Raw genomic sequence first — 27,703 nt, forward strand, 5'->3', positions numbered from 1 at the left:
CATTTAAAAATGAAAATCAGAGCCTTACTCTTCTGCTTTGGGAGAGGCCAAGTGCCACATTATTGATCTGAGACAAAAACACAGATCTCTCTCCACAAGGTCTGCTCATACCACCCCCTCCAAGCCTGTCCAGCTCCCTTTCATCCCTGTCCAGCTGTTTGCCTTTCCATGGACGCTTCAAATCTAAATTTAAATGTACCTCCTGTGCCATTTCAGCATTCTGTTTATTTCCTTCTACAGTCTGCAACAATTGTGTTTATCAATCTGCTACTCATTTCCTGTCTGTCTCCACTGTGAGGTGTCATCCCCATCAGGGAGGTCCTTGTCCATCTTGCTCGCTGCTGTATTCCCAGTGCCTAACGGGTATATGTTTACCAATAAGTGAGTGAATGAAGTGAGCAAAGAAATGGACTGAGCAAGCTGACACCAAAGCCATCCCATGCAGATCCCAGCATCGATCCATTCCATAAACACAAGGAAGTTGCATCTCTGCACCACAGCCTGGGAGGCAGAGAGGACTGTGGCTGGGACCAGGCTGGCAGGCAGAGCTGCACTTCCATCTTTAAATTACACTAGCCATTGACATCACTCCATCCCTGTTTTCCTATTTTGAGAACACCAGGAAAGCAGAATGAACCAAGAACAACCATTTAGGAGAACAGGGAGGACAGCAAGTAAAACACATGCATGCCAACTCGTGAGACGCAATCATTTAATCAGTGATGTAGCTACTGATCCAGCATGCAAAGACCAGCTACTGAACCAACAAATAACACTCTATGTTGATCAGTGCCTTTGCCTTGAAAGGGCACCAGCCCCACAGACAGCCCTGCTCTGAGGGAAGCATGTTATCAGTCCCATTTTACAAATGGAAAATTAACCAGTCCATGGTCAGTGGGCTGGAGAACCAGTGCTGGGCAGCAGGCTGACACCTGGCCCTCCAGGGGTTCTTGTCTCCATCCTCCCTGTCAGACAATCAGAGCCTGAGCAAGGGAAAATAAACTCAGAACTGTCATCAGTTCAGAATCCGTGGCTTGGGGAAGCATGACAAGAGCCATCCCCAAGAGAGGTAGGTAGGACTGAAATACTCGATTGGCTCTGAGTAGGCTTGGGTCAGACATTTTGGGACATGTCCGTCCACCCCCGCTCCCCCAAGCGCTACTGGTTCAATATAATTTCCTCTGCCATATTTTGCTTCTCTCCTGGTTGGGGTCCTGACATCCAGCAGAGGAACAATCCGCAGAGAAAGCAGTCAAGCCAAAAGGAGGTGTCCGAGAGCCTCCTGGGCAGGGGGTCCCTCAGAGTGGCTGATCTGGGGGCGCTTTAGGAAGAAAGCGAGTTTTTGGGCCACGGCATCCAGTTCACCTGAGTTGGCATACTGAAGGAGGTTGCTCTTTCGGACGAAATAGTGTTTCAGAAAATGCTGGCTCACACACTTGTGCAGTTTCTGCACCAGGCGCAGGAAGGATTTGTTGAAGATCTGCCAGTCTTTGGAGTAGGGATATTTCTCACAAGTCCAGAAGAGTACCATCTGTTGGAGGAAGAAGCGGGTGTCAGGAATTGTTTTGGGCAATTGAGGAGACTATTTCAAAAGCATTATAGGGCTTACACTGCCTTGGAAGGAGGGAGAGATGAGTCACCAGGGCATACTGGTCCTACCATGAATTAATGACCCCCAATCTCTGGGGTGGGGGTGGGGGGTTGTGCTGGTTTGTATATATTATGCCCCCCAGAAAAAGACATATTTTTTGATGCAATCTTGTGTGGGCAGACATATTAGTGTTTATTAGGTTGTAATTCTTTGATTGAGTGTTTCCATGGAGATGCAACCCACCCAACTGTAGGTGATAACTCTGATTGGATAATTTCCATGGAGGCGTGGCCCCGCCCATTCATCATGGGCCTTGATTAGTTTACTGGAGCCCTATATAAGCTCAGACAGAAGGAGCAAATTTGCTACAGTCAAGAGGGACACTTTGAAGAATGCACAGAAAGCTGAGAGAGGAGCTGCAATTTACAGAGACATTTTGAAGACGGCCATTGAAAGCAGAGTTTTGCTGATGTTTTGGAGGTACCAGCTCAGAGTCTGCCCTGAGAAGCTGACACAGAGACATTCTGGAAAAGCTATTTTGAAAGGCAACCTGGGAGCAAGCAGATGCCAGCCACATGCCTTCCCAGCTAACAGAGGTTTTCTGGATACCTCCAGCGAAGGTACTCTACTGTTGATGGACACTTTATGGCCTTAAGACTGTAACTTTGTAACCAAATAAACCCCTTTTATAAAAGCCAATCCATTTCTGGTATTTTGCATTCTGGCAGCATTAGCAAACCAGAACTGGGGGTCCTCAGCCTTGCCTGGCTGGCTCCTGTGCCTCTGCTGATTTTACCCTCTCACTCTCTTCTGAAATCATTTTCTTTAAATCTGCCACCCCTCACTGTGGGCAGGTGCCATTGCCTCCTAATCCACAGGGGAAATGGAAACCCTCTTTGCCTACATAGAATGGAAACCCTATACTACCTACATCTGCAGCCTCCTCTCTCCTTTCCTGCTTGTTACCTGGAGGAGCTGCTGTGCCTCCTGGCTGGGTCCAGTCCCTCTGCTGGGCCCTGGAATTGGCCTCCCAGCAACTCTATATGATTGATTTCCCTTTTTCTCACTGGCTCTGAAACCTGTTCAAAGCTCTCCTACTCCCCCAATCCCACACCTCCCTCCTTTCTTAACTCTCACCTTTCTGCAAACCCTGACTTCTCCAAAGAGCAGTCTCCACTTGTCCTCATTTCCTCTCCTATTCCCTGCCTCAATCCACACCAGTATGGATTCTTCTGCCATTAATTCTCAAAAGCTGCTCTCATTAAGGGCTAATGGTCTCCATGGTGCCAAATCCAATGGGCCTTTTTTCAGTTTTCACCGTACCTGACCTTTCAGCAGAATTGGTGTTCTTGCCACATTTTTCACATGACTTCTAAGCCTTCACCCTCTCTTGGTGTCTCCTGGCATTACAGCCTTCTCCTTGGCAGGCACTTCCTCTTTACCTCTAAATGCTGGCATTTCTGAAGGCTCAGTTGTAGGCCCTTGTCTCTTCTTTCTCTCTGTTCCTCCCCCAGGTGCTCTAAACCAGAAAAAGTGACTTTATTTCCCACTAAATGTTGCTGACTTGCAAAAAAATTTTTCCCTAGCCCAGACTTCTCTTCTGATTTGCTTACCTGATACCCCTTAGATATTTAAAAACTACCTCAGGCTCAACGTGTCCAAACTGAACTCATGGTCCTCCCCCAGAACCTAGTCTGCCTCCAGAGTTGCTATTCCAGCCAGTAGCACAAGACACAAACCTAGGAGGCAGCCACCGCCTCACCACCCCTGATTAAGTCCTCCTGCCTAAGTGTTTCTCAAGTCTAGCTACTTCTCTTCATCTCCGATATCCTTTTCTACACTGCCATCCCATCCCAACAGGACCTCTGCAATAGCCTTCTAGCCAATCTGCAGGAGGCATCTAATCTTGTCACCCTTCACTCTGTTGTCCACACTGCAGCCAAAATGCTCCTTAAGAAACAGGCATCTGCCCACGTTCCCCTTGTTTAAAATACTTCAAGGTCTTCTCCTTGCTTGTCAACTAACACAGTCCTTAATGTGCATTGGTGTACGCACTTTGGTCCCTGCCTTCCTTTCCAGCCTCAGCATGCCCCGAGTCCTCACTTGCTCTCCTGTCTGGCCACACTGGCCTCATTTCATGTTCTTTTTTACCACAGGGCCTCTGCACATCCCATTTTTTTCTGCCTGGAGCATACTGCCTTTCCCTTATGGCCTGGGAAACTTATTCATTAGGTCAAATTTCCCTACTATATCTGTGACACATTCTCTTAACAGTGTACTTCTTGTAAGAAGCAATGATCACAGTAGTAGCTTTTAATTTATTCATATGATTATTTACTTTTCTCCTCTCCCCTATTAGACTGCAAGCTCCATGAGAGCAGGAGACTGTATCTGTTTTTATTCACCGTTATGTCACTAGTACCCAGTAGAGGGACTGGTCTATGGGAGGCAGTTATTACATGTTTAATGAAAAAGTGAATAATTAAATAAATCTTATGGTTTGGATATTATGTTTTGATTTAGCTTATACCATTTTGAGTAAATGAGTCAGAAATAATTTCATGGTAGTCAAGATAACACAAGACACAAAAAAAGAAAAAGTTTTAATTCCTCTTGTTAAACTTTCTTCTTCCTAAGCAAACTGAAGCAGTTAAGACAATGATAACAAGCCCATGGGCCTCTGCGTGGGTCTTACAAATAAGTAAGCCAATAAAAAATAATCTCTTGCTTCAAATGAAGCAGGCTTGGTGGAGAGCCTCTTTGGGAGGAGGTGAGGACCTCAGAAGACAGCCTCAGACTTAAGGTGAGGTGACTGATTGCCACGTCCCTCCTGAGGATGTTTTGCAGCACCGCCCCTTCCAGAGCAAGGCTCCAACACACTCAAGCAGTCATCCAGGGTGAGTGTCCAACACCGCATTTGTCACCAGCCCCACCCACCCTACGGGAGTGAAGGCCTGATTGTGGGAGAATTCTGACCTTGGGTGAAGGGCAGAAGATGAGAGAAAAGCCTATTAGGGCCATTTCTGTTTGTTCTAACTCTTCTCAACAAATACCCTCCACCCCCTTTTTTTTAAATGTCCATCCTTGAGAAGGCACCATTCTATTGTGCCATGTAGGCAGGTTAGGAAGGACTGAAACAGAGAACCTTCAATGATTGCCTTAAAATCCTCTAGTTTTTTTTTTTTTGTTTGTTTTTTTTTTAGGAGTCATTGGGATAGCAGTAAATTCCTGGGTGGAATGCAGTTTTGAAAGCTCAGAAAGTCACAGGCTGGGAGGTCTGTAGTGGCCTTACTCAATTTTGCCTAAAATATTTATTCCACTAAATGGCATTTCCATCTATCTTAACTGAGAGACAATGAAGTCAATGGTTAGGAGTACGAATTTTGGTATCAGACAGACTTGAGTTTGCTTCTCAGCTCTGCCACTTACTAGTGTAGCTTGTAAAAAGGCAAGTAAGAAGGAAGCAAAAGCCACAAAATAAATCAGATTATCTTCAGGAAGCGTGTGCTTAAGTTCCAGGAGAACAGGTTGTGTGCTCAGGGACATGTTGAGAATGTTGAAACTCTAGAGCAAAGCCCCAGTATGTACAAATGAGATGTTACCAGACTCTTGGGCAGGTCAGGGAGGATAGGTTATCAGGAAAGATAAGAAAGCAAAAACAAGACTAGTAATTTTGTACACACACACACATAAAAGTTGAATAAGACGTGAAGTCATTCATACATTCATTCAACAAATGTTTACTGAGCAACTATTACGTACAACAAAGCATTGAGAGAAATACTGGGGGTTCAGTGGTGAACAAGACCAAGATGGTACTTGTCCTTTAAAAGCTTACATTGGAGCAGAAAGAATAACCGGGGACCCAGGAAGATGGTTCTGTTTGTTGAATGAGAGGAGGCACAGGTAGAAGCATGCAAGGAGGGCACCAAACAGGTGCCTTCCCCCAGGGACCTGTGTTTACCTGTGTAGAGGGCCAGCCTGTCCTTTCTGGGGTCAGGGAGAAGGGCTGAAGTTCCTGGGTAGATAGTAGCTAGTCTGGGGCTGTGATGTCTGATACCCTCAACCCCAGTGAGCTTTGCCATTGCTCCATGAGTGTCCAGTTCACTGTGTATGGCCCACAATTTAAGAAAGTGGGAGTTGGGAATGTGATCAAAGGCCACTTCCTCAGGGAAGCCACCTGATCCCCCAGTCCAGGTCTCATTCTGTTGCTCTGTGCCCTGACAGAGGCCACACTCCTCTCCTTCCCAGCACTCCCCATGCTGAGTGATTCTACATGCATCTGTGGGATTCTTGATCAATGAATGTCCATCTCCGCCATTAGACCAAAGCTCTGTGACAGCATTTGTTCACCACTGTCCCTCCAGAGGTTGAGCTCGGAGCAGGTGCTGGGGAAGATGTCTAGCCCATAGCCTCAATAAATATTTTGTTGAATGAATGAATGAAAGAGTACATGAGTGAATACGTTAATGAATTTGAAATGCTGGGTTTGGGCAAAGGAAGGCAGGTGGTGGCAGAGGGATGGAAAATCCTTGCCTGATGATTTGGAACCCTGACGTTCCAGAGCCCCAGAGCATGTTTGAGGCAAAGTTTGCGTGGAAGCATCAACACTTCCCAGTCCTCCTGCCCCCGTCTTTGTATGGAGTGTTTGTGTGTGTGGCTCAGTGGTTGCACTTGGGTCAGAGTAGGGACTGAGGGAGTCATAACGCCAGGGAAAACATCAATTCATCAGATGTTTGAACCATTCACCAGACTACAGATTTCTCAAGGGCAGGGCCAAATAAATTGCAATAAATTTCTGAACCTCAGCAGGGTTCCTGACACATAGTGGGCACTCACATTGGTTTGCTGAATGAAATCAAAGGAGGGAAGTGGGGGGAAGGGAGGGACAGAAGGAAAGAGATGGAGAGAGATACAGAATGAGAAGAAAAAGAGGGAAAGAAAGAAAAAAAAGAGAGAAGAGAACAGGAAAAGGGAATGGGGGAGGCAGAGGATATTTGCTACCCTGGATCAGAGGTGTTGTGGCCCCCCTGAGTCTGGATTTGCCTATTTCCACGAGTGATCATTTGTGGCATTCACACACACATACACATTTGCGTGCACACACATATGCACACGTGCTCACACATTCTTACAATCACACACATCCTCATGCACACTCCCACACACACTCACATGTATACACACTTACACACGCTCATAAGTACACTCACTCCCACAGCAGGCCCACAGAGGATGCAGAAGGTGGAGCACCTCACTCTAGCGGCCCCCTGCACCCTCTCGGCCCGTGCCTGGCACACTCACCTGCAGATGGTGGGATGTGATAACCGGCCTCTTCCCCGGACACCAGACATCCTCCTTCATCTGCCTCATGACCTGGAAACACTTCCTGCGGCAGCCCCCATCCTCGTCCAGCTCCTCCAGCAGCACCTGTTCAGCTTGGCAGAAGCTTAGCTGCCAGTGATAATTTGAACGGGCCAATAACTGAAACCCAAATGACTGGAGGAAAAGAAAAAAAAAATGGGAAGAATCTCCACTAGGTTCAGAGTCGGGTCTGAGAATCTGCATTTCTATTAAGTTCCCAGGTGATGATGCTGGTGTTGTTGGTTTGGGGACTGCACTTTGAGAACCACTGATCTAGTGAAACCTGTGGGTAAACTCAACTTCCCTTCAGAAGCTGGCTGGCACTCAGCAAGGCTGGGACTGGCTGGGCATCAGCATCTCTGCTGGGATGAGCTGGGGCCCTGTGTGTTGGTACCTTGATGCACTCCACTTTGTTTGGGGAAGGCCAGCGCTTCAGACATCGAGGCCACTGGGCTTTCTCGGGCCAGGTGGTGGGGATCTCCACGGTGGGGACCAGCTCGAGTTCCACCTGACATGCAGATGTCTCCATGGCAACCCAAACCACAGAGCTGTAGCTCTCTAGCATGCTGACCTTACCTGCGGGGAAATTAGACAATGAGAAGAGAAAGCCTTGCTCAGTACAAGCATTCAAAGAAGGAATCTGACCAGCCCCTTGCAACTGGTGGAGCAACTTTTACAATGTCACTGACATATCGAGGGGTGGGGCATTTATGGCAAAATCAGACAATCAACTAGGTAAAAATACTGGTATAAGTGGTGCTAGAAAATCTTACTGTTAACAGGCTTTTTCATTTTTCTTTCTTCACCTAAGACTTTTATGGTATCTTTTCTTTTACATAAGAGATCCTTTTCAGAAGGCTAAACTAGAAGTGCCACAAAATAGAAAGAACACATATCATACTCACTACTGTAAAATGAAATCAAACCACTTTTCTAATTCCATCTCTATTCCACCCAAACACCCAGATGTTGGTTTTCAGAGTGAGGCAAACATATGGAAGGCCAATGCCATCGTTTCCACTCTTCATCAAGATATTCGGATATTGTTTTGGGACAGCCTCTGTGCCCTAACTTTTCATATGCTTTTAGTGGAGTTTGGCTTAACTTGTCTTTTATCTGAGTTAAAATCTCTTAGATGATATTTGTTTCTGCCACTCATCAAACCAGCCTAACCACAGATGCATTTATCATCAAAACCCCTTGTAATCATAAAATACTGCAAAGCATGTCAGAGCCACCATCTTGAAAGGTCGGTGGAGTAGGTCAGGATCTTGCTGCCTTGCTTTCCAGCCAGAGAAAGAGGGAGAGAAAATAAATGCATCTGGTAAAGTTTGCCAGTTCATATATTAGAATTTCCTCACTTCTAGTTTGCTCACCTTCTCTCAGAAGATACACAATAGTTTTTTGTTTGCTTGCTTGCTTACATTACAGATAAGGATAAAGTATCTTCAATTGGGATCTATTATTCTGCTTATCTTTTGGAGAAAAAATGAAAGCTTACTAATTGAGTTAGGCTGTTCAAAAGGCAAACGTGGCTCTCCTTGGCTGGTATGTGACAAAGGGCTGGTTGTCTACATCTCATCAGAGCTGCCCAGGCAGGGTTGATGACAACATCTGGCACTTCAGCATTATTTCTGCAAGCACCTCATCAACCTGGCTGGGTTTGAAACTCTAATTTGCACTTTCATTATTAATAATGTCACCAGCGAAGAGGTGAGCCAATGAATGCTGGAGCAGCCTGCCTGGCCCACACCCTGGCTCTGCCACTTGTTTTGCTTACTGGTCATGTGTACTTAATTTCTCTAAGCCTTAGTTTTCTCATCTGTAAAACAGGTAGAGAAAGTATTCTTACTCTATGGTCTTGTTATGAGGATTAAATTCAATAATCCATGAAAGTCTCTTATACATAGTAAAAACTCATTGAAAGTGAGCTATTACCATTATGGAAAGTTTCAGAACTGTTTTGTCTAAACAAGCAAATGCATATACAAATGCATCCTTTTCTTTCTACACAAATGGAACTGCATATTGAGCAGCACTTTGGTTTTTTGCTTATCTCCACAGATACGTTTCAAAACTGTGTGTGTGTGTGTGTGTGTGTGTGTCTGTGTCGCTTGTGCTTTTTAAAGGCTGCATAGCAGTCCACAAGGCAGAGGTTGCATAATTTATTTAGCCATTTTCCCTTTATTAGCCATTTAGACAACTCCCAGTTATTTACTGCAGTGGATATCCTCATGCATATTTCTATGTGTATTTGCAGGGATATATTTCTAGGATTGGAACTGCTATATTGCCATGTAAGCATATTATAAAAACAAAAATGACAGATTGCCTTTTAAAAAGGAAGCTCCAATTTACAATTCCAAGAACAATGTATGAAAACACCTGTCTCACCACACCCACACCTACCCTGAGCAGTATCACATTTCTCCATCTCTGTCAAACTGTTACATGTTTTAATGTGTATTTCTAGAAATATACATCAGCTGGGACTTTTGTCCTTATTTTTACTAGCCATTTATATTCTTTTTCTTTGATTCATGTTTTTGTCATTATTTCTGTTGGTCTGTTCATCTTTTTTCATATTGGTTTACAAATTCTTTGATAATTAAGGAATTTAGTGATTTTCCTCAGTTTACAATTCACCCTTTTACTTTGTGTTGAATAAAAGAAGGTGTGGTGTGTGTGTGTGTGCATATGCCACACTGTACAGTAGCTTAAAATTTTTCTGTTAAACTTAGTTCCTGTGGCTTCTGGATTTTGTGTTTTGGCACAAATCAGTGGTCTTTGAATGTGCTATCTCAACATACTAGGTACTGCAGTCAGCTGGGGGTGACTACAAAGATCTGAGGTTTGTGAATACTTTACTTTTTTAAAAAAACACATTTAAGTTTTTAAGCTAACATCCTGGAAAGGTTGAATAACCCACTGCCCATCCTATTGCCACAGCCAGGAATCCAGTTAAACCCATGCCTGTTTAGGTAAGAATTCCATTCCTCTGTGTCACAGCAGAAAAACAGCTAATTCAAATTATGAGGACAACACAAGGAAAGAGCACATTGGCTATTGTCTAAATTAGGGACATGGGCCTCAAGAACAGGGCACTGCCTGCCAACACCCAAGCAGAGGGCTTTTTAGAGCCAAAGGGAAATGCCAGAAATTTCTGTTGCATTTTTCCTGATCAGCTCACCTGAGAGGTGACAGGCTCGGATTGCGTTTCCCATCAGCTTCCGGAACACCTGGAGGACCTTAGCAGGCACAATGTCCCCCTCGATGTTCACATCCGCCTCATGCCACTGCCACAGTCTCTTCGTAAACTGCTCCACCTCCAGCCACTGCTGCAGGGCCTCCGGTTCCCGCACGGGGGAGGGCAGCCGGGCACCCTGCAGGCTGTAGTACCGCCAGCACTGCTCCCTGGCGTCCCTGTACCCAGCCAGGCCTTTCGTCGGGACTGTGACGAGGAACTGGCAGGGGGCCAAAACCTGGGGTCAGGAAGGAGGGAGAAACAGCGTGAATTCACAGATGTGAGAGGAAACAGAGTCCCTGGGGGGTGGACTGGTCAAGCTCAATTAATCACTCAGCTCACAGCCATATGATGAGGTGGGTGGAGAGCTGGGCCTGGGTGTTGCCAGAGGATTCCATCTCTGCTCTGCTACTAACCACTGGGATGCTTTGGGCAGGTAAATTAATTTGCTGAGCTTTTGGTTTCATGAATCCACAAACAGAAAGAGTGAACTAGACTTGGAACTCTAGAGGGGACCTAAAGTTCGTGGGGAGGAGAAAAGGGAGGGGAAGGGACTAGTATTCATGGAGTCCCATATATACAAAACCCTGTGTTATCTCATGCATTAGCCCATTTGATCTTTACAATCGCATTGTGAGGTTCCCACATGAGGAATCTAAGGCTCAGAGGGGCTCAGAAATCTCCCCAAGAGCACATAGTCAGTGAGTAAAGAGCCAGATCTGAGCTCAGGTCTTCTGGTTGTTTGTTCAGTGATCCTGTCTCTACCATGGGCTGGCTCTCAGACAAGAATGAGTGACCCAGGATGGGTAAGAGGTCTATTATGAATAAAGAATGGGAGGGAATGAAAGAGGAGGGGAATGCATTCTGCAAAATGCCTTCCTTTCTCTTTGCCTGTATGGATGACGCCATGGCCAGTATTAATGACTAATCCTTACAGAATCTAAGGTGAAATGAAAGCCTGTTTGTTGAAACAATGTAAGCTATTGAGATAGAATCGATTCTATGTTTTGTGGGAAAAAGCAATCAATCAGAATCTACCTACTCCCTTTCTACAGGAACCAGTTCAGCAGCAGTCAGGCCCATAGTCCAAAAGGTAGAACAATTTGGTCAACAGTGTTGGTGTCGTCAAAGGGAACTTGAACTTTGACCACGTCACAGGCAGCCCACTCCATGCTGAATCTTCCCCTTGCCAGTCAGTTGTACACTGGCGGAACCACCTCTGCTTCATGGAAAGTCTGACGGTGGAATTTTGTTAACCTTTGCCCAGGGTCTAGTCATTGGCCAATTCAGGCATGACTACCAGAGAGAGTTCCAACTGATTCTGCCTCACGCTCAGAGCACAGTGGTTTGATGTTTTAGATGATGGGTCCATGTGCCTTCTGGTGTCCATAGAAAGGTGGCTGGATCAAAAAAGGAAAAATAAGCTAAACTATGGAATTGACCATCTGTGCATTATTTGAATCCACTTGCGTGTGAATTCAAGAGGCCCACCATCATGTTGCTGGTTAAATAAATGGTGCTTAATAAATAACTTGTTGTATTAGGTCTAAGATACAATCAAAACACTTTTATGTGCCACACTGTAACTATTTTTGAAACTTAATATGCAGGGCATGATGTGTACAACTGCAAGATATATGTTAAGCTATGAATTCTAAGTGGGGCCCTAGGGGGTTTCCTAGGGTATAGTTCTAGGAGAAGTGATGATAATTATCTTTTTATTCCTAGTCACTAGCTGGTATTTGTGTAATTTAGGTTGGCCTGGGATGGGAAGGGTAGACAGGCGATGCTCTGACATTCCAGGAAGTGATCTACTTGTACAATTTTTATCCTGGAGTGAATTTCCTAAGATCCAAGTTGGCCCCCACATCCACAAGTCCCAGAATCTTATGTGTGGTTCTTGTGTTCACTAAACTGCGTCCAACCACCATCAAGATGTACTGGAGCAGCTGATTGTCCTTCAACTCCCATTTCCTCCAGCTCAACTAAACACCTATAGCACTTCACACAACCCTTTCTGATGGTACTTAATATAGTCCACTTTATGCTAGTTACTTGGGTTTTGTGGGAGCTGCAAACTGACAATCAGATGGTAGAAGGGAGATTTTGGATGTGTTTTTGTTAGCCAGGAAGTTTTGCTTGTTTGTTTTTAATTGATTGCCTTAAAGTAGAGCAAATACTCACTGGTTGCCCACAGTCCCCACCACTCTCTAATGTCCTGCACTAGCTGCTGTGCACTCTGGTCATCTGTCTGACCCTGATGGGCTTCCTTAGCACTGCCACAGTGGCCTGGCATCCTTCCAACATGGCACTTCCCATACAAAGTGATGTTTCTATAGGTGTAGCCCAGCTAGAATGTAATCTCCTCAAGGACAACAATGCACCTTAGCTGTCTTTATGTCCTCACAGCCTAGCAGAGAACAGAGTAGGAGCTGACAAAGGAATGTGTGCTTAACTGAATGTTAACCACTATAGTGGAAAGGGCTATGGAATCAGAAGTCTCTGTCTGAGTCTGACTTTCATGCTGATATAAATTAAGTCATTTGACTTCTCTAAACTTCAATTTTTGTCATCTATAAAGTAGGAAGAGGGGGATTCAAATGAGATAACATTTCTGAAATGGTTTCAAAAACAGTAACACTAAAAGTACCTGTGGAAGCACAAAATATTATTTGTATTCTTGGTGGTGCGAGCACCTGTCACGGGCTAATCTCCACCGATTCAAGTCTTCTGACTCTTGGGGGATACTCAGGGACAGGTGAGACTTGCTTACCTTAATGTTCCCATTGTATGTGTCAGAGTAAGGGACAGCTTGAAATCGAACGTCTTGGTGACTGATTTCTGTGGTCAAATGGTGGACAACTTTCTGTACCTCCTCCACAGTTTGGGAAATCAGCTCGCGCCTCAAGTCCACCTGGGTTTGAAGGGAGGTTATTCAAAGGTGGTTATTTCATGCACAGGCCTCAGGACATTGGGACAAATGAGGGACGAGACAAATCCTGCCCTCCCAAGAACTTGAGGGGAGATAAGCTTAAGTCTGACTCTCCAAGTGAGCATTTGTCAGTGCTTCAGTGTTCTCTTCTGAAAATAAATTCATCTGTTCTATGTTTATTTAATCCTACTACCTGGCAGGCACTGATCTAGATCCAACAGTGAATAACACAAAGAAACCTGCTCTCTAGTTGAGGATACAGGCAAAAACAAGAACCAAAACATATAATACAATACCAGGTATGATAGGTCTCATGAAGAAAAATAAAATAGGATAGTGGGCTAGAGAGTGAAAGGGCTGCTATTTTAGATAGGGTGGTCAGGGAAGGCTTCTCTAAGGAGGTGACCCTTGAGTGAGCCATGAAGACAGCTTAGGAAAGCAAATTCCAAGACCCTTAAAGTAGGAGCAAGCTTGGCAGGAAAGGAGAAGGAATGTAATGGGAGTTGAATTTGGAAAGGAGGACAAGAGCCAGATCATGCAAGATTTTATGAACAATGGTAAGACTGCAGAATGGGATAAGATGGGATAATATTGCCTGCTTTCCAGGTTGGTGAATAGTAAACACTTCAATGTGTGTAAATGCCCTACGGATTGATTTCCACTTAAGTCATCAACAAATGATGATTCCCATCTCCTCTGTACTACTCTCTCCTTTTGCTACTAGATCCATAAGAAAAGGCATGAATTTATGTTTTTTCTGACTCTACACAGCATGTCACCAAGAACTGGAAAATACCCATAGAAAATTAAATGGCCTCAAAAATATATACCTTAAAAGATACTGAAGCTTTAGGGAAATAGATGTCTTTCCCCAAACTCCAGAAAAGACAGAAAAAAAAAAAGTGAAATAAGAAATGGGAAGAGTCTGCAAGTTTTCCCAGAAATGAAGGGAGTATTTGTTTCATTTCCTAGGAGGCACATGCAGGCTGGCACCCTTGTAAGAGTTCTTCAGAGAGAGGTGGGGCAAGATGGCGGAGTGGTGAGGTGTAGGTTTTAGTTACTCCTCCAGGGCAATAGGTAGAAAGCCAGGAACTGTGTGGACCGGACACCAGAGAGCAATTTGAATTTGGACATACTTCATACAACACTCACAAACCTGTGGAACAGCTGAGATCAGAGAAATCTGTAAGTTCTCGCAGCCAAGGGACCTGCGACCCTCCCTGCCAGGCTCAGTCCCATGGGAGAAGGGGCCATCAGTGCTGGGAATGAGGAGGGAGAACTGCAGTTGTGGCACTTATTGAAAACTCAGACTGCTGATCCAAACTCCAAACAGAGATAGACTGAGACCAGACACCAGAGAATCTGGGAGCAGTCAACCCAGCAGGGAGGAGATAGGGCTAGCAAAAACAGCAAAAAAAAAAAAAAAAAAAAAACCCAAAAATTAAAACAGAGACTTTTTGGAGTTCTGGTGAACCCAGAATGGAGGGCAGGGCTCAGGCAGAGTCAGGCTCATATGCAAATCCAGAGGGCAAGGACCCTGGTCTGAAGAGCTGAAGAGACTGGTTCTCTGCTTTCTTGGTTGTTCCTTAATGGCCCTAATCTCCTTGTCTCTTAGCATTTCAATAGCCCATTAGATTTGCAAGTAGGGCCCTTCCTTTTTTTTTTTTTTTTTTTAAATCTTTTTCTATTCTTCTAAAACAGTTACTCTAAGAAGCCCATTACAGAAAGTGTCAAAGACTTGCAATTCAAGCCCAGGCAAGAACAGAGCTAAGAGAGCTCTGAGAGACAAAGCAATAAGTCTAGTGACTGAGAAAATTCATTAAATGCCATAACTCCCAAGAAAAAGGGGGCATCCCCTTACAGCCATCTTCCTGGAGGGCTGGGAATGCTCCTGCCCAGCACCAGCACCACAGCCCAGAGCTGCCCAAAAAACCCAGTGTGACAGGAAGTGTTACTGACAACACATCCACACACCACAACACAGAGCATGGACAATAGCCTTTCGGGCACCCTCAGCTAATTGTCCTGGAGCCTAGAAGGTGGAGCTGTGTGAAAAGGGGGAAATTAACATGCCCCATTCAGCCATCCTTTCTGCAGACTGGGAACACCCCTACACAGCCCTGCAGCCCAGAACTTCCCTTGGGGGACAGTGCTCACCTGTGACGTAGCACAATCTTCCCCCAGCAGGGGACCTAGGAGGGCACGGCTTGGAAGAGAGACCCATTCACAAGTCCCAGGGACCATACGCCAATACCAAGGACTTGTGGTCAGTGGCAGAGACAAACTATGGCAAGACTGAACTGAAGGATTATGCTATTGCAACAGCTTTAAATCTCCAGGAACAACTGGAAGATTTGATTTCTAAAGCTGCCCTCCCCCCCAGCCACTCAACACACGCCCCACATTCAGGACAGGAAGCACCAAGTACACACGCAAACTTAGTACACCAATTGAACCCCACAAGGCTCACACCCCCACTCACCACAAAGACAAAGTGGGGGAGAACTGGCTTGAGGGGAATAGGTGGTTCGTGGATGCCACCTGCTGGTTAGTTAGAGAAAGTGTACTCCACGAAGCTGTAGAGCTGACAAATTGGAGATAAGTGTTTGAATCAGCCAACATATCCTAAAAGAACCCTATCAAGTTAAGCAAATGCCAAGAGGCCAAAAACAACAGAAAATTTTAAAGCATATGAAAAAACCAGACAATATGGATAACCCAAACCCAAACACCCAAATCAAAAGACCAGAGGAGACACAGTACTTGGAGTAATTAATCAAAGAATTAAAGACAAACAACAAGAACATGGCACAGGATATAAAGGACATGAAGAAGACCCTAGAAGAGCATCAAGAAGAAATTGCAATAGTAAATAGAAAAATAGACGATCTTATGGAAATAAAAGAAACTGTCGACCAAAGTAAAAAGATTCTGGATACTCATAGTACAAGACTAGGGGAGCTGAACAGCGAATCAGTGACCTCAAGGATGACATAATGGAAAATAAAAGAACAAAAGAAAGAATGGGGAAAAAAATTTTAAAAATCAAAATGGACCTCAGGGATATGATAGATAATATAAAACATCCAAATATAAGACTTGTTGGTGTCCCAGAAGGGGAAGAGAAGGGTAAAGGTCTACGAAATTGTTGCAGAAAACTTCCCAAATCTTCTAAACACCATAAATATACAAATCATAAATGCCCAGTGAACTCCAAGTAGAATAAATCCAAATAAACCCACTCCAAGATATATTCTGATCAGACGGCCAAATACTGAAGAGAAGGAGCAAATTCTGAAAGCAGCAAGAGAAAAGAAATTCACCACATACAAAGGAAACAACATAAGACTAAGTAGTGACTACTCAGCAGCCACCATGGAGGCGAGTAGGCAGCGGCATGACATATTTAAAATTCTGAGAGAGAAAAATTTCCAACCAAGAATACTTTATCCAGCAAAACTCTCCTTCAAATTTGAGGGAGAGCTTAAATTTTTCACAGACAAACAAATGCTGAGAGAATTTGCTAACAGGAGACCTGCCCTATTTGAGATACTAAAGGGAGCCCTACCAACAGAGAAACAAAGAAAGGAGAAAGGTTCAGTGCTAAAGAGATTCAGTATGGGTATATTAAAGGACATTAAGAGAGAGGGAAAAAATATAACTGACAAACATAAAACAAAGGATAGGATGGCTGATTCAAGAAATGCCTTCACAGTAATAACATTGAATGTAAATGGATTAAACTCCCCAATTAAAAGATATAGATTGGCAGAATGGATCAAAAAAAATGAACCCATATGCTGCATACAAGAGACTCATCTTAGACATAGGGACACAAAGAAATTGAAAGTGAAAGGATGGAAAAAAATATTTCATGCAAGCTACAGCTAAAAGAAAGCAGGAGTAGCAATATTAATCTCAGATAAAATAGACTTTAAATGCAAGGATGTTATGAGAGACAAAGAAGGCCAGTGCATACTAATAAAAGGGGCATTTCAACTGGAAGAAATAACAATCATAAATGTTTATGCAGCCAACCAAGGTGCCACAAAATACATGAGACAAACACTGGCAAAACTAAAGGAAGTAACTGATGTTTCCATAATAATTGTGGGAGACTTCAACACATCACTCACCCCGATAGATAGATCAACCAGACAGAGGACCAATAAGGAAACTGAAAACCTAAACAATCTGATAAATGAATTTGATTTAACAGACATATATAGAACATTACATCCCAAATCACCAGGATACACATTCTTTTCTAGTGCTCACGGAACTTTCTCCAGAATGGATAATATGCTGGGACATAAAACTAGCCTCAATAAATTTAAAAAAATTGGAATTATTCAAAGCACATTCTCTGACCACAGTGGAATACAATTAGAAGTCAATAACCATCAGAGACTTAGAAAATTCACAAATACCTGGAGGTTAAACAACACAATCCTAAACAATCAGTGGGTTAAAGAAGAAATAGCAAGAGAAATTGCTAAATATACAGAGATGAGTGAAAATGAGAACATACCATATCAAAACCTATGGGATGCAGCAAAAGCGGGGGAAATTTATAGCACTAAATGTATACATCAAAAAGGAAGAAAGAGCTAAAATCACAGAACTTATGGAGCAACTGAAGAAGCCAGAAAATGAACAGCAAACCAATCCTAAAACAAGTGGAAGAAAATAAATAACAAGGATTAAAGCAGAAATAAATGACATAGAGAACAAAAAAACAATAGAGAGAATAAATAACACCAAAAGTTGGTTCTTTGAGAAGATCAACAAGATTGACAAGCCTCTAGCTAGACTGACAAAATCCAAAAGAGAGAAGACCCAGATAAACAAAATAATATATGAGAAAAGTGACATTACTGCAGATCCTGAAGAAATTAAAAAAATTATAAGAGGATACTATGAACAACTGTATGCCAACGAACTGGATAATGTAGAGGAAATGGACAATTTCTGGGCCCTGTGGACTGTCCCTCGACAGCCGCCATTGTGTGGAGACTAATTTCATCCCTCTCTGGGGACTGAGAGGAATGCGGGGTCTGCGGAGACTGAGCAACCTGGGCACCCTGACTTCCTCATCTATGAAATGGGAATGTAATACTGCCTATCTTATGGGCTTGTGTAAGGATTAAATGAGATTGTGCATATGCAATAATAAACTGCTTATCACAGTGCCCGGCAGTCTGAGTGCTGGATCCCAATATGGGCAACCTGCCCATAGAAGTCGGGACCCCTTTCCAACCCAAAGAGAAGTTTCCAGATGAACCCCTATCAAGGAGACTACTTCAACATCATTGGAACAGTCCAAGTCAGCACTCTTGGCCATGGGCAGGCAATAGTGCAGTCTCTGCAAAGAGATTCAAAGTCCATTTACTCTAGAAAAAGGATGATGCTTCAGCGTTGTTGTGCCGGTTTGAATGTATTATGTCCCCCAGAAAAAGCCATATTCTTTGATGCAATCTTGTGGGGCAGACTTATTAGTGGGGATTAAGTTGGACGTTTGGATTAGGTTGTTTCCATGGAAATGTGCCCCACCCAACTGTGGGTGAAAACTCTCATTGGGTAGTTGCCATAGGGTTGTGGCCCTGCCCATTCAGCATGGGCCTTGATTAGTTCACTGGAGCACTATATAAGCTCAGACAGAAGGAGTGAACTTGCTATAGCCAAGAGAGACACTTTGAAGAATGCACAGGAGTTAAGAGAGGAACTGCAGTTTACAGAGACATTTTGGAGTTGGCCTTTGAAAACAGACTTTTGCTCCAGAGAAGCTAAGAGAGCACAAACACTGCAAGAGCAACTGAGAGTGACATTCTGGAGAGAAGCTGAAGCCTAGAGAGGAACATCCTGGAAGAAAGCCATTTTGAAATCAGAACTTGGAGCAGACACCAGCCACGTGCCTTCTCAGCTAACAGAGGTTTTCCGGATGCCATTGGCCATCCTCCAGTGAAGGTACCTGTTCTAGTTTGCTAATGCTACCAGAATGCTAAACACCAGAGATGGACTGGCTTTTACAAAAGGGGATTTATTTGTTTACACAGTTACAGTCTTAAGGCCATAAAGTGTCCAAGCTAACACATCAGCACTTGGGCACCTTCACTGGAGGATGGCCAATGGTGTCTGGAAAACCTCTGTTAGCTGGGAAGGCACATTGCTGGTGTCTGCTCCAAAGTTCTGGTTTTAAAATGGCTTTCTCCCAGGACATTCCTCTCTAGGTTGCAGTTCCTCAAAAATGTCACTTTTAGTTGCACTTGGGTTATTTGTCCTCTCTTAGCTTCTCTGGAGCAAGAGTCTGCTTTCAACAGCTGTCTTCAAACTGGAGCAAGAGTCTGCTTTCAACAGCTGTCTTCAAACTGTCTCTCATCTGCAGCTCCTGTGCTTTCTTCAAAGTGTCCCTCTTGGCTGTAGCTCCTCTTCAAAATGTAACTCACGGCTGCACTGAGTTCCCTCTGCCTGTCAGCGCATTTTTATGGCTCCACTGATCAAGGGCCACCCAATGGGCCAGCCAACACTCCATGGAAATTATCCAATTAGAGTCATCACCCACAGTTGGGTGGGGCACATCTCCACAGAAACACTCAAAGAATTACAATCTAATCAACATGGATAACATCTGCCCACAGAAGATTACATCAAAGATAATGGCTTTTGGGGGACATAATATATTCAAACCGGCACAGTACCCTTTGTTGATGGACACTTTATGGCCTTAAGACTGTAACTTTGTAACAAAATAAACCCCCTTTTATAGAAGCCAATCCATTTCTAGTTTTGCATTCTGGCAGCATTAGCAAACTAGAACAGTTGTTAAAGGATTAAATGACATTATAAGTAAAGGGATTAGCACAGTGGCTGGTGCTCAATAAATCATTTTCTGTACTGCCTCTGCCCTTCACATTGGACCTTTGCAAGAGCCTTCTGGTGGGTCTCCTCATTTGCAAACTGGAGTTGAGTAGCTAACTCCTAGGCTGTTGTGAGAATTAAGTGAGAAACTATAGGTAAAGAACCTGACATCTAATTAGGATTTTGGAAGTTATAGCAATTCTTGGTTCACTGGGATGACATACGACCTGTACTGTCCAAGACGCACACCTTTAGAAGCCCCTTCTTCTTTTTTTTAATACATTTTTTTATTGTGAAATTTAATATATATACATAACAGTGATAACTTTCAAAGTACAATTTAACAAGTAGAGAGCAAATTTCAAAGAACGTTATGGGTTACGGTTCCACCATTTCAGTTATTTCCTTCTAGCTATTCTAATACCCTAGCATCTAAAAAATATATATTTATGTAAAGATTCAGTATTCAAACAATTCTACCCAAATTCATCTATAGATTCAATGCAATCCCAATCAAAATTCCAACAACCTACTTTGCAGACTTGGAAAAGCTAGTTATCGAATTTTTTTGGAAAGGGAAGATGCCTTTAATTGCTAAAGACACTCTAAAAAAGAAAAATGAAGTGGGAGGACTACACTCCCTGACTTTGACGCTTATTATAAAGCCACAGTAGTCGAAATAGCATGGTACTGGCACAAAGATAGACATATTGATCAATGGAATCAAATTGAGAATTCGGAGATAGACCCCCAGATCTACGGCTGACTGATCTTTGATAAGGCACCCAAAGCCACTGAACTGGGACATAACAGTCTTTTCAACAAATGGGGCTGGAGAGTTGGATATCCATATCCAAAAGAATGAAAGAGGACCCCTGTCTCACACACTACACAAAAATTAACTCAAAGTGAATCAAAGATCTTAATATAAAAGACAGTACCACAAAACTCCTAGAAGATAATGTAGGGAAACATCTTCAAGACCTTGTATTAGGCGGCCACTTCCTAGACCTTACACCCAAAACACAAACAACTAAAGAAAAAATAGATAAATGGGAAATCCTCAAGCTTAGAAGTTTTTGTACCTCAAAGGAATTTGTCAAAAAGGTAAAGAGACAGCCAACTCAATGGGAAAAAATTTTTGGAAATCATGTATCTGACAAAAGACTGATATCTTGCATATCTAAAGAAATCCTACAACTCAGTGACAAGAGTACAGACAGCCCAATTATAAAATGGGCAAAGGATATGAAAAGACAGTTCTCTGAAGACGAAATACAAATGGCCAAGAAACACAAGAAAAAATGTTCAGCTTCACTAGCTATTAGAGAGATGCAGATTAAGACCACAATGAGATACCATCTCACACCAATTAGAATGGCTGCCATTAAACAAACAGGAAACTACAAATGCTGGAGAGGATGTGGAGAAATTGGAACTCTTATTCATTGTTGGTGGGACTGTATAATGGTTCAGCCACTCTGGAAGTCAGTCTGGCAGTTCCTTAGAAAACTAGATATAGAGTTACCCTTCGATCCAGCGATTGCACTTCTCGGTATATACCTGGAAGATTTGAAAGCAGTGACACGAACAGATATCTGCACACCAATGTTCATAGCAGCATTATTCACAATTGCCAAGAGATGGAAACAACCCAAATGTCCTTCAACAGATGAGTGGATAAATAAAATGTGGTATACACACACGATGGAATACTATGCAGCAGTAAGAAGAAATGATGTGGTGAAACATAGTATTACAACATGGATGAACCTTGAAGACATAATGCTGAGCGAAATAAGCCAGGCACAAAAAGAGAAATATTACATGCTACCACTAATGTGAACATTGAAAAATGTAAAAAAAAAAATGGTTTATAATGTAGAATGTAGGGGAACTAGCAATAGAGAGCAATTAATGGAGGGGAAATGATAACCCAATAAGAACAGATAAGCTATCATGGGTGAATTTAACATTCTGGAAATGCCCAGAAATGACTGTGGTTTGTTAATTTCTGATGGGTATGGTAGAAACAAGTTCACAGAAATGTTGCTATATTAGGTCATTTTCTTGGGGTAGAGTAGGAACATGTTGGAAGTAAAGCAGGTATTTTAGTTTAGTTGTCTTTTTCTTACTCCTTTGTTATGTTATGTTTGTTGGAAACTTTTTTTAGTGTATTTTTTTATTTTTTTGATATAGTTTATTTTTAAAAAGTTAATTAAAAAAAAAAAATGAAAAAAACATGCAGAGCCCCTTAGAGGAGCTGGTGGAGAATGCAAGGGTGTTGGGCTTCCTTCCCCACCCCTCAATGGTTGCTGATGTGCTCACAGACATAGGGGACTGGTTGTTTGATGGGCTGAGCCCTCTACCATGGGACTTGCCCTTGGCAAGACTGTTGCTGCAAAGGAGAGGCTAGGCCTGCCTGTAATTGTGCCTAAGAGCCTCGTCCCGAATGCCTCTTTGTTGCTCAGATGTGGCCCTCTCTCTCTAGCTAAGCCAACTTGGCAGGTGAAATCACTGCCCTCCCCCCTACATGGGATCTGACACACCCAGGGGAGAGAATCTTCCCGGCAACGTGGAATATGGCTCCCGGGGAGGAATCTAGACCTGGCATCATGGGATGGAGAACATCTTCTTGACCAAAAAGGGGATGTGAAAGGAAATGAAGTAAGTTTCAGTGGCTGAGAGATTCCAAAAGGAGCCAAGAGGTCACTCTGGTGGGCACAGTATAGACAACCCATTTTAGGTTCTAATGAATTGGAATAGTGAGCAGTAAATACCTGAAACTATCAAACTACAACCCAGAATCCAAGAATCTTGAAGACGATTGTATAAAAATGTAGCTTATGAGGGGTGACAGTGTGATTGGGAAAGCCATATGGACCACACTCCCCTTTGTCCAGTGTATGGATGAATGAGTAGAAAAATGGGGGAAAAAAAAGGCGCCCAGTGTTCTTTTTTACTTTAATTGTTCTTTTTCACTTTAATTTTTATTCTTATTATTTTTGTATGTGTGGTAATGAAAACGTTCAAAAATTAATTTTGGTGATGAATGCACAACTATATGATGGTACTGTGAACAACTGAATGTACACTTTGTATGACTGCATGGTATGTGAATATATCTCAATAAAAATGAATTAAAAAAAAACAATAAAGTCCTTCAGAGAGACACTGCCAAGCCCAGTCAGGGCTTGATTTTAAGCAGTATTGATAGATCTTTAGCCAAGGCTCATCTATTAATCTTCATGTCCCTTCAGAATTTGGTAATAATGGCTGTTACTATACATTACAGAGCAGTTTTGAAGAAACCCATAAATGGGTCAAGACATCCAGAAAAAAAGTCCAAATCAAACAGATTTCTGTCTGTTTTCCTAAGCTAAGTCATCAATTAGTCCAACCCTCTGAGTTCTCATGCCAGCAAAGCCATATGGACATAGAATACAAATGTGCATATGTATCTATTTACATGCATGTTGTATGTATATCACATACAGAACCAATTCATCAATAAATATTTATTTAGCATCTGCTATGTGCCAGGCACTTTGTTAAATGTGGGAACACAACAATAGTAAGACCGACGCAGCCCCTGCACATACAGTTGTGGGGAAGACAGACATTAAGAACAGAATTCAAGTGTGGGAAGTGTAGGGTGCCATCGGGTACAATATGGGTGGGTGATCTAGTCTGCAGGCCGAGACCTGTTTTATAGGTACATACCCCCATAAAGAGGGCTCTCTCCGTCCAGATGCCTACTTGGTCCAGAGTAATAAGAAACACAAGACGAGGCCCCTGATCTTAAGAAGTCTGCAATCTTACTGGAACTATATGATATACATGCATAAAATTATCTTGGTAAATAGTCAAGGTGCTCTGTCTAAACTTGATTATGGTAATCATACCTTTACTGCCTTTTAACATCTTATTTTTGCCACAAGCAGCCAGCTACCTTCTCTGTACCTTTTGTGTCTATCCTTCCATATTCAGCATGGGAGAAGGAACCAAGGGTACCCTCCTTGAATGTTAGTAAACTATGGAGATTCTGCATCTTCCAGAGTGTGCAAGTGGAGGAGAGGGGACAGGCCATCGGCCATGCCAAATAAAAAGTTCTTCCTATGGCCAAGGGTCCTCTCCACTGTGGGACACCCTCTAAATATTGTGATTCAATGCCATGTAACCAATTTTTGTTGAACATCCCCTTCATGCCGGGCTCTGTGCATACATGGTGTGAAGAGGTTAATGGCTGAGTGACAGACAAGATAAATAAACTGGCAATTGAGAAGAGTGCCATCTTGTGCCAGATAAAGATTTTCACAGGATGATATGCGAACACAAAAAAGGGATATTTCATCTAGTTTGGAGGTGGGGACCTTCCTGGAGGAATAGTTGTATCTTGAAAGACTGGTAGGAGTTAGCTAGATAATGGGCATGTTTCTCTTTTGTTCCAGAAAATGAAAACAGCGGATTATCTAGGCATGAGAGAGCTCAAGGGGAGGATGTTGGAACAGAGAATGCCTTGGAGGCATGCTGGGATGGTAAGAGAATAAAGAATGAAGGTCTCAAAACAAAGGAAGGAGAATTTTAAGAATGAGGTCAACAGTAAATGCCTGAGTGAGCTAAGACCCTGTGATATTTAGTCTATGTGTCAACTTGGCTAGGCTATAGTATGCAATTATTTAATCTAACACTAATCTAAGTGTTCCTGTGAAGCTATTTTGTAGATCTAACATCTACAATCAGTTGACTGTAAGTAAAGGAGATTACCCTCAATAATGTGGGTGGCCCTCACCCAATCAGTTGAAAGCTTTAAGAACAAAAACTGAGATTTCCCAGAGAGGAAGAAATTCTGCCTTAAGATTGCAGCGTAAAATCCTTCTTGAGTTTCCATCCTGCCAACGTGTACTACAAATTTCAGACTCAAGGCTACAACATCAACTCTTTCCAGAGTTATCTGCTGGTCTGCCTTATAGATTTTGGACTTGCCAGCCCCCACAATCACGTGAGCCAATTCCTTAAAAGAAAGCGCTCTCTCTCTGTGATATATATGTATGTGTGCCCATGTCCACACACACACACACAAATAGATCCTCCTGTTTCTCTGGAGAACCCCAACTGGTACAGGCCCCTCAAAAGATAGTAGAGTTTGGCAACTAGAATGGGATTGGTGTGTTCAGGGAAATGCTGGACATTAAGCCAGACGAGCACGGATTAAGAGTAAATGGAAGCTGAGCAAGTAGAGAGAGGAGTAAGGCACTCTTTCAGAAGTTTGGCTATGGAAGGAAAAAAACCAGGGACACCCACACATTTTCTCAAAATGACACACAGGCTTGGACATGTTTAAATGCTGAGGGAAAAGTGCCAGTGGAAAAGGAAGAGGAGCAGAGAGCAGAACAATTGAGTAAGGACTTACCAGCTGGAAGGAGTAATGCAAATCCAGAAACCTGTGTGAGGCATCAGCCTTGATACGTCAGAAGGAAAGAAAGAAGAATGACCGGTGCTGATAGAGGAATCTGAGAGATTTCCTGTCTGATGTCTATTTTCTTAATAGAGTAGGAAATAAGGCAATTTGTTGGGAGTGTGGTGGAGAAGTGGAGATAGGAGACTTAAGGGTGATAGATTTTGAAATAGCTCCTTTAAAGAATGGGGGACTGTTTAGGTACATGTGTGAAGATTGCCCAGGAGTACCAAGGCTCTGCTGAGGATAGCTTGATGAGGCTGTGGATGCCAGGAGGCTCATCGTGACATGCTCTCCAGCACTTCTTAACCCTCCAAAGGCAGGAGTTGAGATGCTAATATTGGAGTTTGCAGGGCAAGAATTGGAGAAGTATAAAAGAGGGAAGCAGGGTTTTAGTGATGGGCCATGGTTTCCAGCCTGGGTAGGTAATAGACATTTTGGTAGATTGGGGACACTGGACAAGTTCAGAGACGAAAAGTCTGATCAGGTATGACAGCAGAAAAGTAATACAAGACCTAACTAATTTGGGCATTGTAGTCAGAGTAGTTGGAAAAGAGCATTCTCAAAGAATTAAGTTCTTGGAGCTCATTGAGGACTAAGGCTAATCCCCCCACCCCCACCCCCAATCTTCCAAGTCCACTGGAAGCACTTGGAAGTTACTAACATGACTGCAGGTAACATAGTGGTGACTATATATAGTAATGCTCATTATTTGTGGTAATTACATTCTATAAAGTCATCGCAAACACTGAAGTAGCAAATAGGGTTAGGTTCTGGTGAACCTCTGACCACATTTTGGTCAATTGATCAATACATTATCTTGTTTTATGTATGCTTCTATTTAAAGACACTTCATTTGATATATATTGTTGATTCATGAACATTGAACTCACCGCCAAGAGCAGTGTAACTTATGCCTGAAAGAAGATTATCTAACACACGTTTTTTTCTCCACAAGGCATGTCTCAGCCTTCGTGTGCTTTAGGAACACTAGATAGCAATTGACCACTATGCCTGGGAGCCAATTTAAATGGTGAAATCACCAACAAAAAGCACAAAAATATGGCCCTAATTGTACTGTGAAAAGACTTGTTTGCAGTCTGAGAGCTGAAACAAGAAGGCAGAGAAGCACTTTGTTTGACCTTGGCTGAGAGCATGCCTCTCAGGTGACTTAAGTTTTTCACTGCTCTGTGCATGTCTGCAAGTGACTGAGAAAGCACAGGAGTATTTGTTTGGTGTTACAAATACGTTTTGGCGAGTAGGAGAATTGGCAAATATAGAATCCATGAATAAAAGGATATATTTTTTTTCCTGAGTTAAAAACTAATGAAAGATTTCTCACCATATTGATACCATCAAGTCATTTTTAATTGATAAAAGCTTGAGAGAAAGTGTGTGTGTGTGTTTGTGTGTGTGTCTGTGTTTGAGCACACACATATGATGAGTAACCTACTGGAAAAAAGTTTTCCAATGTGAACTTCTTACAAATTATGCCCTCATTTGATGGTGCATTTTCTTTCTTTCCAAGTGAAGATCACTTGCTTCCTGGAAAACACTTATAACCTCTCACTCATTATAAGGGTTATTTGCTTGTCTCCATGACCTGTTTTGATTCCCCAAGGTGAAAGTCAAGCAAGAGGCTGCTTTAAGGGGCCTACAGACACAAACTCTGGTTTTGATTTTCTTCATACATCATTTCTGCTGCAATTTAGTCTCAGGATCTTAGAATTGGAAAAGACTCAGAAATCACCTTGTCTGGTATAATTTTACAGAGTTCCAGAGTGACATGGTGGCTCACCTAACGTCACACTGGAAGTAGCAGTAAGACTAGACCTACTTTCCACGTTCTCCGACTCCTTTCCATCACACTGTGCTACTCCCTCAAGTACAGAAGCACCAGAAGTAAAATTTACTCTTTATCCTAAACAACCCTAAACTTTGAATCAAGGTCCATGAAATATTGAGTCCAATATCTCATGTATTTGGGCATCATCGATGGTTCCATCCTCCCACAAGCACATGTGGGTAACCCAGCAGAGGCCTGACAGAGGTACTACGGGCATGGATCAGAGAGGAGGGGGCAAAGAGCTCTGCTATGGACAAGCCAGTTCCCCCCACCACGCCTGAGCTGTAGATGCTAAGTGGGAGCATATTTCCCATTAGGTAATGGACAGCCTTCTTCCTCCCAACATCTCCAGCTATACTTTATACAACAGGTTCTCTTCCTATACAGGATCACTGTGCTATACAGCAGCC

The 27,703-nt window shown here is 43.0% G+C and overlaps 1 protein-coding gene across 1 annotated transcript in view; it reads right to left on the bottom strand.

Annotated features, from left to right (window-relative positions):
• Window positions 1-208: 208 nt before the first annotated feature.
• Window positions 209-27,703, bottom strand: part of MAB21L3 (mab-21 like 3) — a 32,473-nt gene continuing 4,978 nt past the window's right edge. Inside the window, exons 3-7 of the mRNA XM_037826284.1 lie at window positions 12,973-13,113; window positions 10,146-10,437; window positions 7,350-7,531; window positions 6,896-7,090; window positions 209-1,531 (exon numbers count right to left, since the gene is read on the bottom strand). Coding sequence (XP_037682212.1) covers window positions 1,253-1,531; window positions 6,896-7,090; window positions 7,350-7,531; window positions 10,146-10,437; window positions 12,973-13,113 — 1,089 coding nt within the window. The 3' untranslated portion in view covers window positions 209-1,252. The remainder of the gene's footprint in view (window positions 1,532-6,895; window positions 7,091-7,349; window positions 7,532-10,145; window positions 10,438-12,972; window positions 13,114-27,703) is intronic.

The sequence above is a fragment of the Choloepus didactylus genome, chromosome 2 (assembly GCF_015220235.1).
Source record: "Choloepus didactylus isolate mChoDid1 chromosome 2, mChoDid1.pri, whole genome shotgun sequence".
NCBI classification, from domain to species: domain Eukaryota; kingdom Metazoa; phylum Chordata; class Mammalia; order Pilosa; family Megalonychidae; genus Choloepus; species Choloepus didactylus.